Source organism: Numenius arquata, chromosome Z (genome assembly GCF_964106895.1).
Source record: "Numenius arquata chromosome Z, bNumArq3.hap1.1, whole genome shotgun sequence".
In the NCBI taxonomy this organism is placed as follows: domain Eukaryota; kingdom Metazoa; phylum Chordata; class Aves; order Charadriiformes; family Scolopacidae; genus Numenius; species Numenius arquata.
The window spans coordinates 17317816-17333651 of record NC_133616.1 but is presented as its reverse complement, the minus strand read 5'-3'; the positions used below and the strand labels follow the sequence as shown (position 1 = coordinate 17333651).

Genomic DNA, 15836 nt, shown 5'->3' with positions numbered 1-15836 from the left:
GATTAAACCCAAGCTAGCTTTGTGATACTGAGCAACTTTAATACTCCTATGGGGAGGAAGAGAAGAGGTGTCCAGATGAACCCAGTCATTGAAGAAGTCCTAGGACTTACTTTTTCTTTCTTCCTTTTTTTTTTTTAATCATAATCAATTTCTGATAATTTATATAAATAAATTTTTATATAATCTGAACCTAAAAATCAAAATGAACTAAAAATCACAACTGAAAAAATATTACATGCCAGTTATCACAAGGTAGAAGAGGTAGCCTATGCATTCCACGACAGCAGTTCAGCAGATTCTGTGTTCGTTTGTTTAAACTGTATGTGCACTACTAACTTAATATGACAGCCCTCAAATACTGTTAAACAAGTGAGCTGGTAAGACTGGAACAGTTTTTCTCTCTCAGGCTCAGAAATCAGAGTAGGCAAGACCAATTTAAAGTATATGCTCCATTATAAATTTGAGGAAGAAAGAGTCTGCTTCCTGCTTCATATGTGGGAATAAAAGACTAATTAATAAAGTGAGTAAGAACCAAGATAAAAAGTGAACTCTGACTTCTTCAGCAATTTCTTATTCTCTGTGAGTAATATTTTGCCAAAACATTAGAAACTGCTAATCTGTGGTTACATTTCAGCCACTGTCAGAAGCGTCAGCTCTTCAGACAAAACTTTAGGTTTCCAGGATATTGAGAAAAGGTTATAAAATAATATAGGAGGAAAGTATGAGTTTTCAGAAGTGAGTTCATAAACTAGATTTATTATTAAACATGATTTTGAAGTACGTGAAAACTATGAAAAATGACATAGTATATAGTAGTATATAGTATTATAGCCAACTGTCCCACAAACAAACATGATAATAGTAAAAACTATCATGTGTAATTGAAATGAAACTGAGCAGTAAGCAAAAAGGAGAGATATCTATTAAATCTTTCCTATTATGTGAAATAAAAAAGTGGAAAGGTTAGTTCCCAAGGAAATTTTATTTTTTTCTCAGTTGCAGCAATCTCATGTCACTCTAGTAATGTTTTTGAAATGTGTTGTTCAAAATTTGCATCTCTTGCTCGTTAAGTTGAATATTTAGGTCTGAAATTAGGAGTAGAAGTAAAGTGGGCAGATTTTCAAGTGTGTTTTACAGCTGCAGTTTCTCCTTATTTGCATGGCATTTGTGGAAGGCAAGCACCTAATGATAACCAAGCTATTAACTGAGTAAAGGGGTTTGGAGCCTAACTTGCATTGTGTGAAAGTGTTTGAATTGCTTTTGTTAGGAATGTTATCTTGATAAGACATCCATTCAGAGAGATTTGACCACACATCCGTACTGCAAATTCAAGGTAAATAGATTTGTGATCTTTCTGTTCTTCCTATCCCACTGGAGGACCAGCTGACGGGCAAGCCACCATCTGCTGACATGAGTGGCATTAGCTTTCTGTTCTCCGGTTCCTCTCTTAACAAACTACATTTCACACATCTCTTAGCAGTTTTAATAAGGTTTGATTCATTAATACAGGAACTGTACTTTGAGATTACAAAAAGAAAATGCTGTAAAAATATGACTGTTCTTGTTCCAATGTATAACAATCAGTTCCTGAATAGAAGAACATAAAATATTAAAGATGCAATATATGACTTCAGTCCACAGGGTAGTTTGGGTATTAGTTTTAAAAAAACAAAACACCCCCTTTCCAAATGTAAATATGTCAATACAGTACCATGAACAAATATTATTATTCACTTACAACGTATGCTTTAGGTATTTAAAAGTGTTTTTCCTACCAAGCACACATTTCCATGTTAAGTTCCTTTTTGGAGAAAAAAACCTCAGCTTTTATTTGCCGGAGAGAGAATATGCAGAGATGTTTAAAAGGTTTTTACAACATTTTCTTTAGATTTTTCTTATAAAGCTATTTTATTTAATACAGAGTTACCACAGTTATCAGAATAGGCTACACAAATAGTAGACTACATAAGCAGAAGATGAGCAATGAAAGTATGGTATGGTTGAAATGCTGATACAATGTTTCCATGTTAAACAATCCCTGTAATATCCAGAATATTTTCGTGCATTTTTAATAACACTGACCCTGAATGCTAAGCTGCACAGGAGCTTTTTCTGGAGTGAAAAGTTTCAGGAATGACGGAAGGTTGCACTGTCGTATACAGACTGTTGCAGCCGTTTCCTTTGCTGCATTAGGTTTCACATAAAATTTTCAACATGTTATTGTACTTGCAGTACAAGACCATTTCTGCAGAGGCATACTACTAATGAAGAGGCTTTGAAGAAATACGATAGTAATAGTTACACAGCCGTACCATAATACCACTGTGACAAGATACAATAGTCCTTGCAGACCCCAAACCTGACAGCAGACCTCTGCGATTCAACAGGACCCTTTAGTTTGAACTCATGGATCCAGCTCTTTGGTTTGAATTTTTGTCTCCCTTTGTAATATCTCTTCGCACATCCTGGTTTTACTGGCTTGTTTGGGAAGCCTTACTGAGCTGTCACACAGTCTCATGGGGTAGGCAGGGAGCAATACATGCGTAAGAGCTAGGCAAGATCTCTAAAATGCCAAAACAAATACCTTGGCAAACCTATCCAGTGCACATTACCCAATTATATAATTTTAAAATGTGAAATGAAAATGTACCATCACAAAATGCTCTAAAATCTTGGAAATTCTGTATCAAGATATGAGCTATGCAGACCATCTCTGTAATCTGGATTGATGCCCAAAAAATGGGCTCCATCCAAGTGAAAGAGTCATAGAATTATCATTTGTATGCAGCTATGACCACAGGATACATGCACAATCTGTCTTGGTGCCTAAGACCATAGTTGCAGAGGCAGAATTCAGGAGCCTTGGGTATATGCAAGTGCTGTTTTTATCACTCTGGAGAGTTTTGGAGAACCGGACCTTACCCTGTTTATCACATACACCTAGGTGCATGTTTTCAGAAAAGTTATCTAAGTATAGAAATGAAGGTGTTTGTGCTTGTTTTGGCTCTGATTGTTATATTTGTGACCGATTTTAAAAAAAAAAAACATTCAGTATCCAATACAGTGAATTATTCTGAAACTCTGGTCTCTTACAGTAAAGCCTAATGGGAAGCTTGAGGCAGTATGAAAACAGTGTGGGTGGAAACTTTGATTTTTGTCCAGCCATAGTGTGATAACTTGCTTTTCTGGAGCAATAGAAAATTCCCAAGGAAGTTGTGATCTCTGTGTAAAATATGTATTATTTCTGTCTGATGTTCTGCATTTTTTCAGGCAAATATTCTAGGGGAATTCCTTCTGTCTCTGACAGAACTTCTGCAACTTTTCATGCGATCAGGAATTCATCTGCACTTTGCAATTGTAGTGTAATAACCATGTGGATAAAGTGTAACCTGGATGAGTGTTAGTGTTCCAAAACAGTAGTAATCCTTGCTATTTTTTCTAGTTCTTAAAAATAAAATTATTTCAGTTCACACATGTACCCTCTTGGTTCATATCATGCTACTGAATCCGAAGCTATTGAAGTAGCTGTAGTGTAAATACATTTCTTAAGAAGACAAACGTGCAATGATGACACTTTCCTGTTTATTTCCATTTACAGTATCTCCTAAATATCAGTGTCATCTCCTCAATTTTGGCAGGAGCTAGATGGTATTTGGATAAGACATGACATTTTGAATAATGTTACAAGCATCTGTTTCCAATGTCTATCAAACTTGGATTTAGAATATATTCTCTTAAAATGCCCTAGATTGAAAAAAATGTTTTGCGCATAAAGTTAATGTCTGAGGTATGTTTCTACTGTGCAGGTTTTGCATTTTGGAACTGACAACAAACACCAGCATTTTCAAACAAGGACAAACTCCCACTAACAGAAAATTACGTTGTAAGACACCATAACACTCTCTCCAAATTTGCACTTGGACTTATTTGCAGTGTGGGTACTTAATCTCTGCATTTAGTTTGGATATGTAAAAGCTAGGATGCAAACACTCCCTCTTTCATTGTGAATTCTTTCAATGTGAATTCTTTCATTTACAAATGCAAAATGTCATGTGCCAATAAGCCTGTAAACCTCTAGAAATCTGACATTTTCATCACTAAACCCTCTGATTTCTATGTCTATTTGTACAATTAAATAATATTTTCTACTTAAAATTTCCTGAAATACCAACTGGACATTCTTCGTCTTGTAAATGGAACTCCTGCATAGTGACAATTAAGCATGTTAAAATGTAACATTTATCTTAAGTTGACTGAATTGTGTAGTAGGTAAAGAATATGCCTGTATTTGTAGTTTAGAAGTGCTTTAAAACCAATATAGCAGAAAAATGCTAAATACAGTGTTTTTTCTCCATACTATTTGACAGCTGACTGCTGCTGGTCATGCTAATTCTGTCCAACAAATTTTCCCAGGACAAACCTGAAAATGTCTATGTTGTTTTTAAGAGCATGTGTGGGATTTGCTGTAAGACACTTTTCAGATACCAACATTCTTTGTCTAAGAATGGAGGAATGTGTTGAAATCCAAGTGATTATATTAGTTTGATATAAACTTAGCTACTAGAGGTATAGTAGCCACAGGATTCTCAGTGTTTTGGGAAAACTGCTAATGATTAATAGTGATGAACTAGCTTTTTGTCATTTTGCTTGGTGAACTGGTATGTACAAATTGAATGAATACTCTAGAAATAAAAGTCCAAAAATATGTAAAAGTACTTTTATTCTTTCTTCACTCAGATTTGGGTGCTTTTAAGAAGGTAAGGAATGTGAACGTGAATCTTATCTAAATGGGTCATTGAATTTGTATCTCTCACAACTTTGTATTTAGACACCAAGTTCCCAGACAAGTAATGATCTCACTATCTTTACCAAACTTTTTTAATTTATGAGACTTGCTTCAATTGAAAGGAGTTGTAGATTTGAAAAAAAAAAACACTTTAGTTGGTGACTTCTTACCCAAAATACACCTTTTTCAACAGCTTATATGGTGTGCAGCCAAGAGTCGGGTGTGCCAGCGTAGCTCTCTGCCCAAATTAGAGTGCCTAAATTAATGGTCCTTGCTGAGAAATCTCAGCTTTTTTAGAAGTTCAGGATAATATTTCTTTGCCTTTGAGAATTAAATGGTTTGCATTTCTGGTTTGCATCACGTACATTACCTATAATTTTTGCCCACAGATTTTCCACATGACATACGATCTGGCCAGTGCTGTGGTGAGAATCTTTAATCTAATTGGAATGATGTTGCTTCTGTGCCACTGGGATGGTTGTCTGCAGTTTTTAGTACCATTACTCCAGGATTTCCCACCAGATTGCTGGGTGTCCCTAAACGGTATGGTTGTAAGTATTGTTCATTTTTCATTGTGCTTTCTAAACATTTTTTTTCTTAACGGTTAGCTTCAGACTTAAGTGTAAAAATACATGCATAGTAGTACACTGCCCTGCAATTTATTCAAGGTTAGTTTTGGGTTTTGTTGCCTGGCTTGCTAATGAACTAAAATGTTGGGGTTTTTTTGTAGCCCTCATCACCAATTAAATTATATTGACTCATTGTTAGTAAATGAGCCATAAAATACTTCCAGTTTTAAGGTCATTTTAATTTATTAACCCTCATTCCCTCAAAAAAGCCACCAAAAGAGATTTGGAAGCACTCAGTTCACCACTTCTTTCAATTTAGGCTGTAGTTTCAGAATGCTTCTGAAGGTACATTAGTGGTGTTTGTTTCATCTAATGTTGTCCTCAGTTTGTTTTGTGAATAACTTCTGGGTCATCTCATGATGCCTTTACCAAGTTGTTCCCAATTTAACAGTCGACAAATTTTTTTCTAAGTAAAATAAGAGAAATAGATTTACTTCTATGATCCTTTTGCGTGTTTGAACAGACTGTTCAAGGATGCAATGTAGCTGTGCCTTATTTATAAAGAAGTGTAATGATGTTCCACTTGCTTGACATGTGCCTTAAAGATCAATGGCTGTGAAAAATTAAGTTGTTTTTATCAAGTCAGGTAATGAGGTAACACATGGAACATTTTCGTAGGAAATACACTGAAAAAGTTGTTGAAATGTATACCGAAAAGAAAAATCCCTAAGCAACTCTCTCATTGGCAATCTGGAAACATGTATCTCTCCAGTTTTTACAATTATAGAACCCATAAAACAGCACCTTTACTGTAGATGAGGATCTTGCTCAGTCCCATGTATTTCTACTGTAGAAGCATATTGTAGAAGTATTTGTTCCTTTAGGAACATGATACTGCACATTACTGTGGGAGCTCGTTGACTAAGGTTGTCAGTCAAACAGACAAGTATTTGCAGTCATCAAGCAACATCTTTAATGATAAGCAGCGTGTTTGCTGACACCTCATTGTGCAGCTTTCCTAAAAAAAACATAGTGACATTACTTCAAAAATGGAATTGCTACAATAAAAGTAGGTCACCAGGATGCTGACTGGCACGTCTTTGCTGCATTCTGGGTTCTGCTTTGTAACATCTTCCATTCACATTTACAAAGGGTGCATTTTCTACCAGCTTGTTAAAAAGCTGGATGAAAACCATTGCTAGCAAGTAAAAGGAAGCCTCAGATTACACTTAATTGAGGTATTTAACTTTTAAAGAACACTGAATTACGAAATTCTCTCTCTTCCATAAGAAGACCTACATTTAACCTAGGAGGCTGTGCACACTTTGCACATGCTCAGGGGAGACCCTTCTTTCTGCCTGCCCACACTCACTTTTTTTATGCAGACAATACTCTTTCCTTACTGGCCAAATACTCTTGGAAAAATCCTTCTTGAAAGTTGATCTTTTTTTTTTTTTATTATTATTTTATTTTTTGGTCTGGCAACTGAATCAGGTGCTGTTGAATGAACATTGTGGGGAGATCTGAAAAGTAAGCAGGATTATGTTCTATGGCATTCTGACCCCATTGTGATGTTACAAGACATTTCCTGATTGCTTTCCAGGCTCTGGTGAATTCTTTAGCCCTAAATACAGACAGAGAAGTAATCATGGAATATCAGTCCTCTGAAATGATAGAGAGAATAGAAGGAGGATGATGATGATGGTGATGATGGATATATACTTTGTTGGTGTAATCAGAATATAACTGACTGCTGAATTTGGAAGGGCTTCATGGTACTACAAGAGCTTTGGAAAGAGGGGTACATCACTCTGCTGGTATACTGTAGCATATAACAATTTAATCTACTCTGAATTTAAAATTTTTTGATACTGAAATGGCTGCACCTAATACTGGGATTTGGACTCAAATTCTGTTGAGACAAAGTCAGATAAGAACATTATTATTTCTTCTGCTCTTAAGTTCTTTGTCTGTAAACTGGTAGTGATGGCCATGGCAAAAGGCCAATATTGTCACGAAGAGGTTTTTCCCTAGCCTCAGCTAATGACCCTTTCCTCTCAAAGTATTCCCTTCTACTGAGATTTCAGTCAGAGATTTTAATAGATTTGTAAGTAAACTCCTTGCATATGCATACAATTGGAGTTTTGTTAAAATTTCTGAGGCAACTAATTTTGAAATAAATTACTCTAAGAAAGGCAAAATTACCCCTCTTTGAATTTCAATATTTTTTTTGAGTAAGGGGGGGTGGGGTGGGTTATGTGAGTATTTCCTGGCTTTCAGACTGTGGCTCTAAAGTATGTTCCTCAAAATGATGTTGTTACAAGGGCTAACCTCAGGCTAATACAACAATTTTGCTTTGAAGTAAGTTTTAACACTTATTCGTGATGATCATTGGCTTGAAGACTTATTCAAGCCAATGTGTGCTCAGCCAGAAAAAGTTAGTTTTCCAGTATGCAAGTCAGTTGCAAGCATTTGCAGATAACCTGATGCTAAAGGAAGTAAGGATGCCATGAGGATGACATGCTGTCTCCTCAACTGACACAGCCCAGCTTACTCTTCCAGGCCATAGTTCCCTTCTGTCTTGCACATTAATTGCTTCAGGCTGCAGAGTGCAAGAACTTCTTCTAAAAGCCTTCTCCTGAAAGCTGTTTCTTCTGTATGAGCTGATATGTGAAATTATTCAAATTCCACAGACGTGCTCATGGCTTTACTTTATAAATACTGTTAAGAAAAATAACATAGGTTACATTCAATGTCACAAAGGAATAAGATAATTTAGAAACCAAGGATAATAGGAAACCAAGCTGCATTTTGCTTACTGCCTCTCTGAACAATGCAACTGAATGCAATTAAAGCATAACAAATCAGTTGGATTTTTGTCTTTGAAAGGATGATAAAAATGTCATAGTGCATCATGAAGTAGACTATGAAATGAAAAGATATAAGGGTATAAGATCACCACTGGTTAATACGGCAGCAACCTACAACCTAAGTAGTTCAGCAAAAATGTTCAAATGACATTGGGATATTATCTTCAATAATAATAATAATGAACCCATATTGTATATCTACTCTAAGATTGACCTTCTTATCCAGTTCCTAACATTGGCATTCATGTTGCTATGAAATGGCAGCCAGAGCTGGCATCACATCTTCCTTCAATTTTTCTAAATGTGATCCCACTTGACCACTTCTGTATCTTTACTGCCATTTGATTGCACTGACTTTATTAATGCTGAGTTAGTATTGACAAGGCAGGATCTTGTGCTCTTCCAGAATATCAATGCACTTCTCTTTAAAAATAAGAAAACCAGTAAATATAATTTAAAAGTAAGCAGCAGCTGGGTTTTTTCCACTCACTTTAGGTCATTTTCCAACCAATCCATTACAGACAAAATAACAGTCAATTACTTCTGCAAGGGCATATGGCTCTCTGATGCCATTCCTAGTTTTTTTTTTAACACTAGGATTGTGAGTTTCATTCCTAAAGAAAAGGTCTTTTCTGAAGAAGTTTCACAGACTTCCCTAATGATGCTGCCTAATTTCTCCTTGGTTCAGAAAGCCTATTATCCACATCTCCTTGTGTGATTTATCCTCAGCTTTCTGATCTTCAGTCTTCAGACTAGTGCACTTCCATAATGACTCGTAGACTAAACATCTTTATCATATCTCAGAGTTTGAGCCAATAGTTCTTTAGAAAATTAGGAGTTAAACTTGCAGCTGAAACCAGGGGAGACACAAGAACAGAAAAGCACAGTGATCCTCCCTGTAGTCAGTCTGTGCAAACCGAGATTCTGCGTTTTGCTTTTGGTTTCAGCTGCAGTGAAATACAAAAACACAGTGTGTAAGTCCCAACTGATGAACAGTGATAGCCAGGTCTTATATGGGACAGTGTTTCTATGCAGGTAGAAATGAGAGATGACATTTTTGCCACTGATGCCATCTGGCCATCTAAGCATGACTACCTGCAATAAAGCATCCCTTACAGTAGATGATTAGTTTTTGCTGTATTGAAGGTTTGCTCTGGCTTCTCATATCAAGGACTAAGACTCAAAGGCATCTTAGTCCTTGAAGTAACGGTATCTGAAGGTGCCTAACCTGTATTTTCCTGTCTATATTTGCAGTAATTGTTTGTATGGTTAGGAAAACATGGTCCTTAAAGCAATGTATTTACTTGACAGTTGTTAAATTTTTCACATATAATGTTTCCTTAGTGAGATAAAAATCTAGCAGGGAAGTATAGAATTTAACTTGAAGAGGGAGGTTTTTGAAAGCCAAAAGGGATTGTAAACCTTTTGGAAAGGGCTTGCTTTGCTGGCATTTCTCATGGCAGTCAGCCGATGTTTGCTCAGCAAGAACACTTTACATACTCTGGTTTCTTTGTTTTGGCTTTTCCTTACCGTCCTTGCAGTTGGACTGTTTGCAACTCTTGGGGTTTTTTAGGTTTTGGATTTGGTGAAGTGGGATTTTGCATTATATTAACTCACCTTTGTATCACTTAATTTCCTTGGGGGCAAAGGAAATCAGACATTAGACTACAGATCTTCATCTCTGGCAGTATCATCATTGCTAGGAAAAGAGTTTGGGAATTTTTGCTGTAGAGTCTGAAAGTGCCTCTCATAAAATGAATGAATTAAATGAACAGGGAATTGATAGGGAAGTTCAGAAATGCAGGAAATGGTAAGGATTTATTATGTTCTAAGAACTATGCTAAGAATTATGCACGTAACGTATAAAAACTATCTAGTAATAACACACAGAACTTTAATTTTAATTCTCAACATTTCTTAGTAATGAACACCATTTTCAATTACACAATCGCATGGTTCTTTTTCAATAAGATCTCTGCTTTACTCAGTGGAGCTGAAGGAATGCATTATAATCATTTGACATGTTATTCAGCATTGAGTTTTCTCCTTTTTGATAATGCATCATCTTAGCACCTTCTTCCTTATAGTTGACCATTAGGGCAGCTAATTTTCTCATGAGATTTTTCTGCATCTGATCATTATCTGATAATCATCATTTAGAGCTTCACCAATCTTTTTAAGTACCTTTTTATTATATGGCAAGATATTGTAGAGCTGCGTTTAAAGCACTAGATTCCTCTGCTTTCATTTGCAGTGCTGAGCAATAAATGCTTATGTAAATCAAATCCCACAATCTTAAATTTGGCAATTGGAAAATATGGAATTTATGGGAATCATCTGATTACTAGAGGCACTGAGGATCTCGTGAGTTACACTACTATAACATTTTATACTCATATTTATATTTATATTTATGTATGGCTATTTAGTTATAGCAAGTGCTTCTAAGAACAGATAAAAGATTGAAATTAGCTATCAGAGGTGGACTGTGGAACAACATAAGGGGAATTGCCCAACTCAGATGTGCTGTATTTACAACACAGTTTGGAAATATGGTAATACCAATACCAACAATATGTAACTGACATACTAAGGCACCCATATTTTAGGAATCTACAGTGAATAATAATATCCCTTCTAGTATGTGCTGCTGTTCAGAAATCAATTATTGCGCTCTCTTGCACACAGCAGTGACCTAGTCACTGGGGTTAGTCCATATCCGCCTGCACCAAGATGATGAAGTAATGACCTGCTTCAGTGGGTTGGATTCAAAAGTCTAAAAATATATTAGCTCAGGAGAATATACTAGTTCATGTGATTTGACACTATAAGAAACTGAAGAGGAAAATTCTGTAGATGCGCAGAGCTAAATGACAAGGTATGTTTAATGCAGACTGAGGACACGTGTTAATTTCAATATCAAAGTTTTACGCCACGTATGCAAGGACCAGAGAAATGGGGTTGCTGAGGACACTGTTGATTTAACTCAGTGTGTCGTGACCAATGAAGAGGAAAACAAGTCAAGTTCTCATTTTTACGACAATTGCTGAGGCTTTAGGAAGACCACATAGGTTTTGGCTCATGCTTTTTCTGTTCTTTGACAGGTTAGCAGGTCATCCACTATTGCAGAGGTAGAAAGGGAAGTAATAATAACTTTTCCTTCCTTTGTTCTTGTCTTTGGCATAATATTCTATGTAATTTTGCTGATGTCTCCTGTACTTTTGAACTGTGTATTTTTGACAGTAGATTTTTGATGTGTTTGCATAAAAAGTTATTACATTTCCTGTGTGTCATACTTATTGAAAAAATTCCATTATTTATATTTTTTTTTCTGTGTATTGATTTCTACCAATAGGAAATTGATTCCAAATAATAAGGAAGTTCCTGTAATCAAACCCAGCATCTATACAGTATGCTTTAAAACTTATTTACATCATGGCTGCTGTTTCTTGTCCTAAAAATTATATTCATTTGTTCCATAGTATTTTCTTACTATTTATTTTATATTTTCTGATTGAGATTGTATTATCTGTCTCTTTCATAGAACCATAGAATGGTTTGTGTTGGAAGGGACCATGAAGATCACGTAGTTCCAACCCCCCTGCCATGGGCAGGGACACCTCCCACTAGAGCAGGTTGCTCAAAGCCCCATCCAGCCTGGCCTTGAACACTTCCAGTGATGGGGCATCCACAGCTTCTCTGGGCAACCTCTTCCAGTGCCTCACCACCCTCACAGTAAAGAATTTCTTCCTGATATCTAATCTAAATCTCCTCTCTTTCAGTTTAAACCCTTACCCCTCATCCTATCACTACACTCCCTGATAAAGAGTCCCTCCCCATCTCTCCTGTAGGCCCCCTTCAGGTGCTGGAAGGCCGCTATAAGGTCTTCCTGAAGCCTTCTCTTCTCCAGGCTGAACAACTCCAACTGTCTCAGCCCATCCTCATAGGAGAGGCACTCAAGCCCTCTGATCATCTTTGTGGCCCTCCACTGGACCCATTTCAATATGCCCATGTCCTTCTTGTGCTGAGGACTCCAAAGCTGGAGTACTCCAGGTGGGATCTCACCAGAGCAGAGTAGGGGGTTAGAATCGTGTCTCTTGACCTGCTGGCCATGCTTCTTTTGATGCAGCCTAGGGTACAGTTGGATTTCTGGGCTACGAGTGCATCTTGCCAGCTCATGTCAAGCTTCTCGTCCGCCAACACCCCCAAGAAGTCATGAAACAGAGAGTACAGAGCAGTATTTTTCTTCTTCTTTCTAAAAATCTGAAATATAGCAGAAACTGTTTTAGATTCTGTGAATGCCAGGCCTTCTTCACATAAAACAATGACAAATGCATTCATCTTCATGACTCTGCTAATATTGATGTGTTCTAGTTTTATCATTTTGAGCTCATTGGGTTAATACTATGAGCTAATTGAGATGTAGAATGTTCAAATTTGGAAATTGAAGTTGCAAAATCATTATGGGGAGGTTTAAAAATTCCTAAAAGTTTAACATTAGTGAAAGTATTCACTTTATCCATGAATATTTGGTTTACAACTAAGACAAAAGTGAAAACAGTCCTTCAAAGAAGGTATTCCCAGTTGTAATCCCACAACTCCATCAACTTTGGAAATTGTTTAGCATTATGAACTGTCATAAGCCCTGCTGCCTTACTTTCCTCTCACTAAAATACTTTAAACTCAATGTTGCAGTATCGATATAATTATTTAATGGTGATGGTGGTAGTTATTTCAGTAGATATTGGTGCTTAGTGCTACAGGGAAAGGATCAAAATTAGGACACCTGTGTTTGTAAATGTTGATTGTAGCACTGTGTGACTGATGTGACAATAGGTGCTGAAGAAGACGACTTCTGTAATGAATTAGTCAGCTGCCTTGTGTGCTTCTGTTTCTTTCAGATAGAATGCAGGTCTTCCTTCTATGGGATAAGAATAATGAAACAATTAGAGGAAATGTGCTAAAGCAAATTGTTGTACCTAATAGATAGTAACTTATTTCCACACTTTTTCTTTGTTATAATAAGAGCTAGTAGGAAATTTTTGATGTGGATGCAAGAAGGGACTTGCCCATTTATCATAAAAATTTAATTTCTATGTTTCCCCTCAAGAATCAATCGATTCATAAATGCTTATACTGCAGTATATTGTGAAGGGATTTCTGGTAACTCTAAATTAAAAAATATGTTATGTAAACCTTAAATTTGAAAGAATACAAGAAACTACACATAATATGTTAAGGCTAATGTTGTGTTTGATAGACATTCTAGAGAAAAATCATAGACATCATAACACATGCCTTAAGCCATTTCTTTAATAAAAAATGTGAACTAAAGCAGAAGCATAAGTTGTACCTGTCGTATTTTAGAAACTTGTATCCCTTGTTTGCCTTAGAATGAATATTCAGGAGGAGATATAAGCATATCATGGCCAAATGCAACTTCCCTGTTGTAGAAGAGAGTATTCTCTTTGTTCTGGGGGAGCTGGTTCAGTGTACTTTCCTCTGTCTCTATAATTTTAACAGTAAGTATTTATCTGCATGTGGTGGTACTCCAGGGTGAACTGGGATATCATTGTGGAGCAGTTACTCTGAAGTAGTTCTCCACAAGTGATCTTTTGTCCTATGACTGGAATATGTAAAAACTGAACCCTTGGAATATTTATGCCAGAGCAGGTTTCCCAGATTAAATCAAGGTGTAGGTACATCCAGATGAAATACCATTCATATACAGCTGTTCTTTCTTTCCCTTTTTCATTGCACACCTATATTAATATCTATATGCTTTAATACTGTATAGAGATAATTGGCTTTGCACAAGCTGCATATTATTGCCAAGGGATCATTATCAGCCACATCAAAATCAGGTTTTCTCAAGAGCACTGATTTTACTCCTTTTAACTGAGGGAGTTTGCAATATCAAATTTGAACTTTCTCTATGTGGCTATTTAGCACCTGACTCATGCTAATATCTAAAGTACATCTAGAGAGAAGTCTCTATTGAGATGCAATGAGACATGAAAATTTGCCACCTGAAGTTGTGCATTTAGAATGCTTACATTTCACATTAGAAAAAAAAAAAAGAAAGCAAGATACTTTGTTCTGGGTCATGGAATTCTGAACCAAGGAACTTTCATACATCAGACACTCGAGATGATATATTTCTTTCCATTGACCTGTGTCCACCATAACTGCATTAGTAGTCTATAGGATCTGTAATCTGGATTCTCAGAATCCTAGAGGGAGGCAAGAGGGTATCATAACAACGTTTTTAAATCTGGTTATTTCTCAACTTCTCCTTCCATGGAAATTTTAATATTTCATATTTTCACTTTAAATCAAAATGAAGCTAAAAGCTAAACAAGGAGAATTCCCTGTAGAACTGGAAGTCTTGATTTGCATCCGGTTCTGGTTACCAAAACAAGAAAATCAGGAAATAGATGGCATTATTATTTTCTTTCATTTGTTTTAATCTATTGATTTTGCTTAATGTCTGAACTGGTTTTCCTCATACTTTTTATACATATATGCCAGGAATGTACATAGCTTATTCAGATTTAGATTCACTTGTTTTAAAAGAATAGGGTAATTTTCTTTAATGTTGCTCCTTTCCCTTTCCTGCTGCTCCTGCTTTCTGCACATACACTCATTTGAGCAGATTCAACCCGAAGTATTTCAAATAGAGGCATAAAACTTTCAGAAAATAATGTAATTTAATAGGAATGATGGAAATGATCTTCTATAGGAGAAATACAGTAATATACCACAAATTTTGCATTATCTGAAATGTGCAGCATCTTATTTAACATTATTATTCATGAGTAAACTTTGAAGAATAGCTTCTACATAGTCTGTGTGCAGATTTCTACATATTACTTGCAAGAGAAAGCAGTGAGCACTTTCTTGTATCAATTACTTTAAACATTACATTTCTCTTAAATATATTTTATTTTCTTTCTGCTATCTGGATTTTTATGTCCATTTATGCTTAGAAGATCCTACTGACAACATAAGGAAAAGAACAAAGCCTTGTTGTGAGACCTTTCTGGTCTTTATAGCACTTTTAATAATTTGCAGTGGGTTTTTGTTCTCCTGTGAAAGGAATAGCAATCTTAGCATTAAAAAAATGCTGATTATCAATTAAAAAAACCTCCTATAATTCATTTACCGATCTATTTAATGTGAAAAAAATACAGTTTTCCCTAAATTAAAAAAAACCAACACATTATTGACATTACCTTATTTTTTTTTTTCTCTTTGTTTTGGGTGGCTGGGGTTCATTACAAAAGATACAGGACAATCTCATATGAATAGGATTGAAGCAAAGAGATGTACTCTGTCACGTCTAGTTCAAGAATACAGTTTTACCTACATTCTGCACTACTGCTAATACAACAAGAGAGATGCTTTGAATCAATCTATTTGAAAATCACCAATTGACATTTGAATGCAACAAGAAAATACTTCCCATATTGTTCACAGATGACTCACTTTCTCTGGTCCATCTCACGTGTCATTTTAGTCCATTCAAGATGCCTTAATCTGTAATAAAATAACGTAATTTGCCTTGGATTTCCATAAAATATTTTTATCCTTTTCCATATTTTTTAGGCA

General features: G+C 35.9%; 1 protein-coding gene across 1 annotated transcript in view; it reads left to right on the top strand.

Annotated features, from left to right (window-relative positions):
- HCN1 (hyperpolarization activated cyclic nucleotide gated potassium channel 1) overlaps positions 1-15836 on the top strand; it is a 198669-nt gene that overhangs the window by 101932 nt on the left and 80901 nt on the right. Inside the window, exon 3 of the mRNA XM_074166104.1 lies at positions 5176-5337. Coding sequence (XP_074022205.1) covers positions 5176-5337 — 162 coding nt within the window. The remainder of the gene's footprint in view (positions 1-5175; positions 5338-15836) is intronic.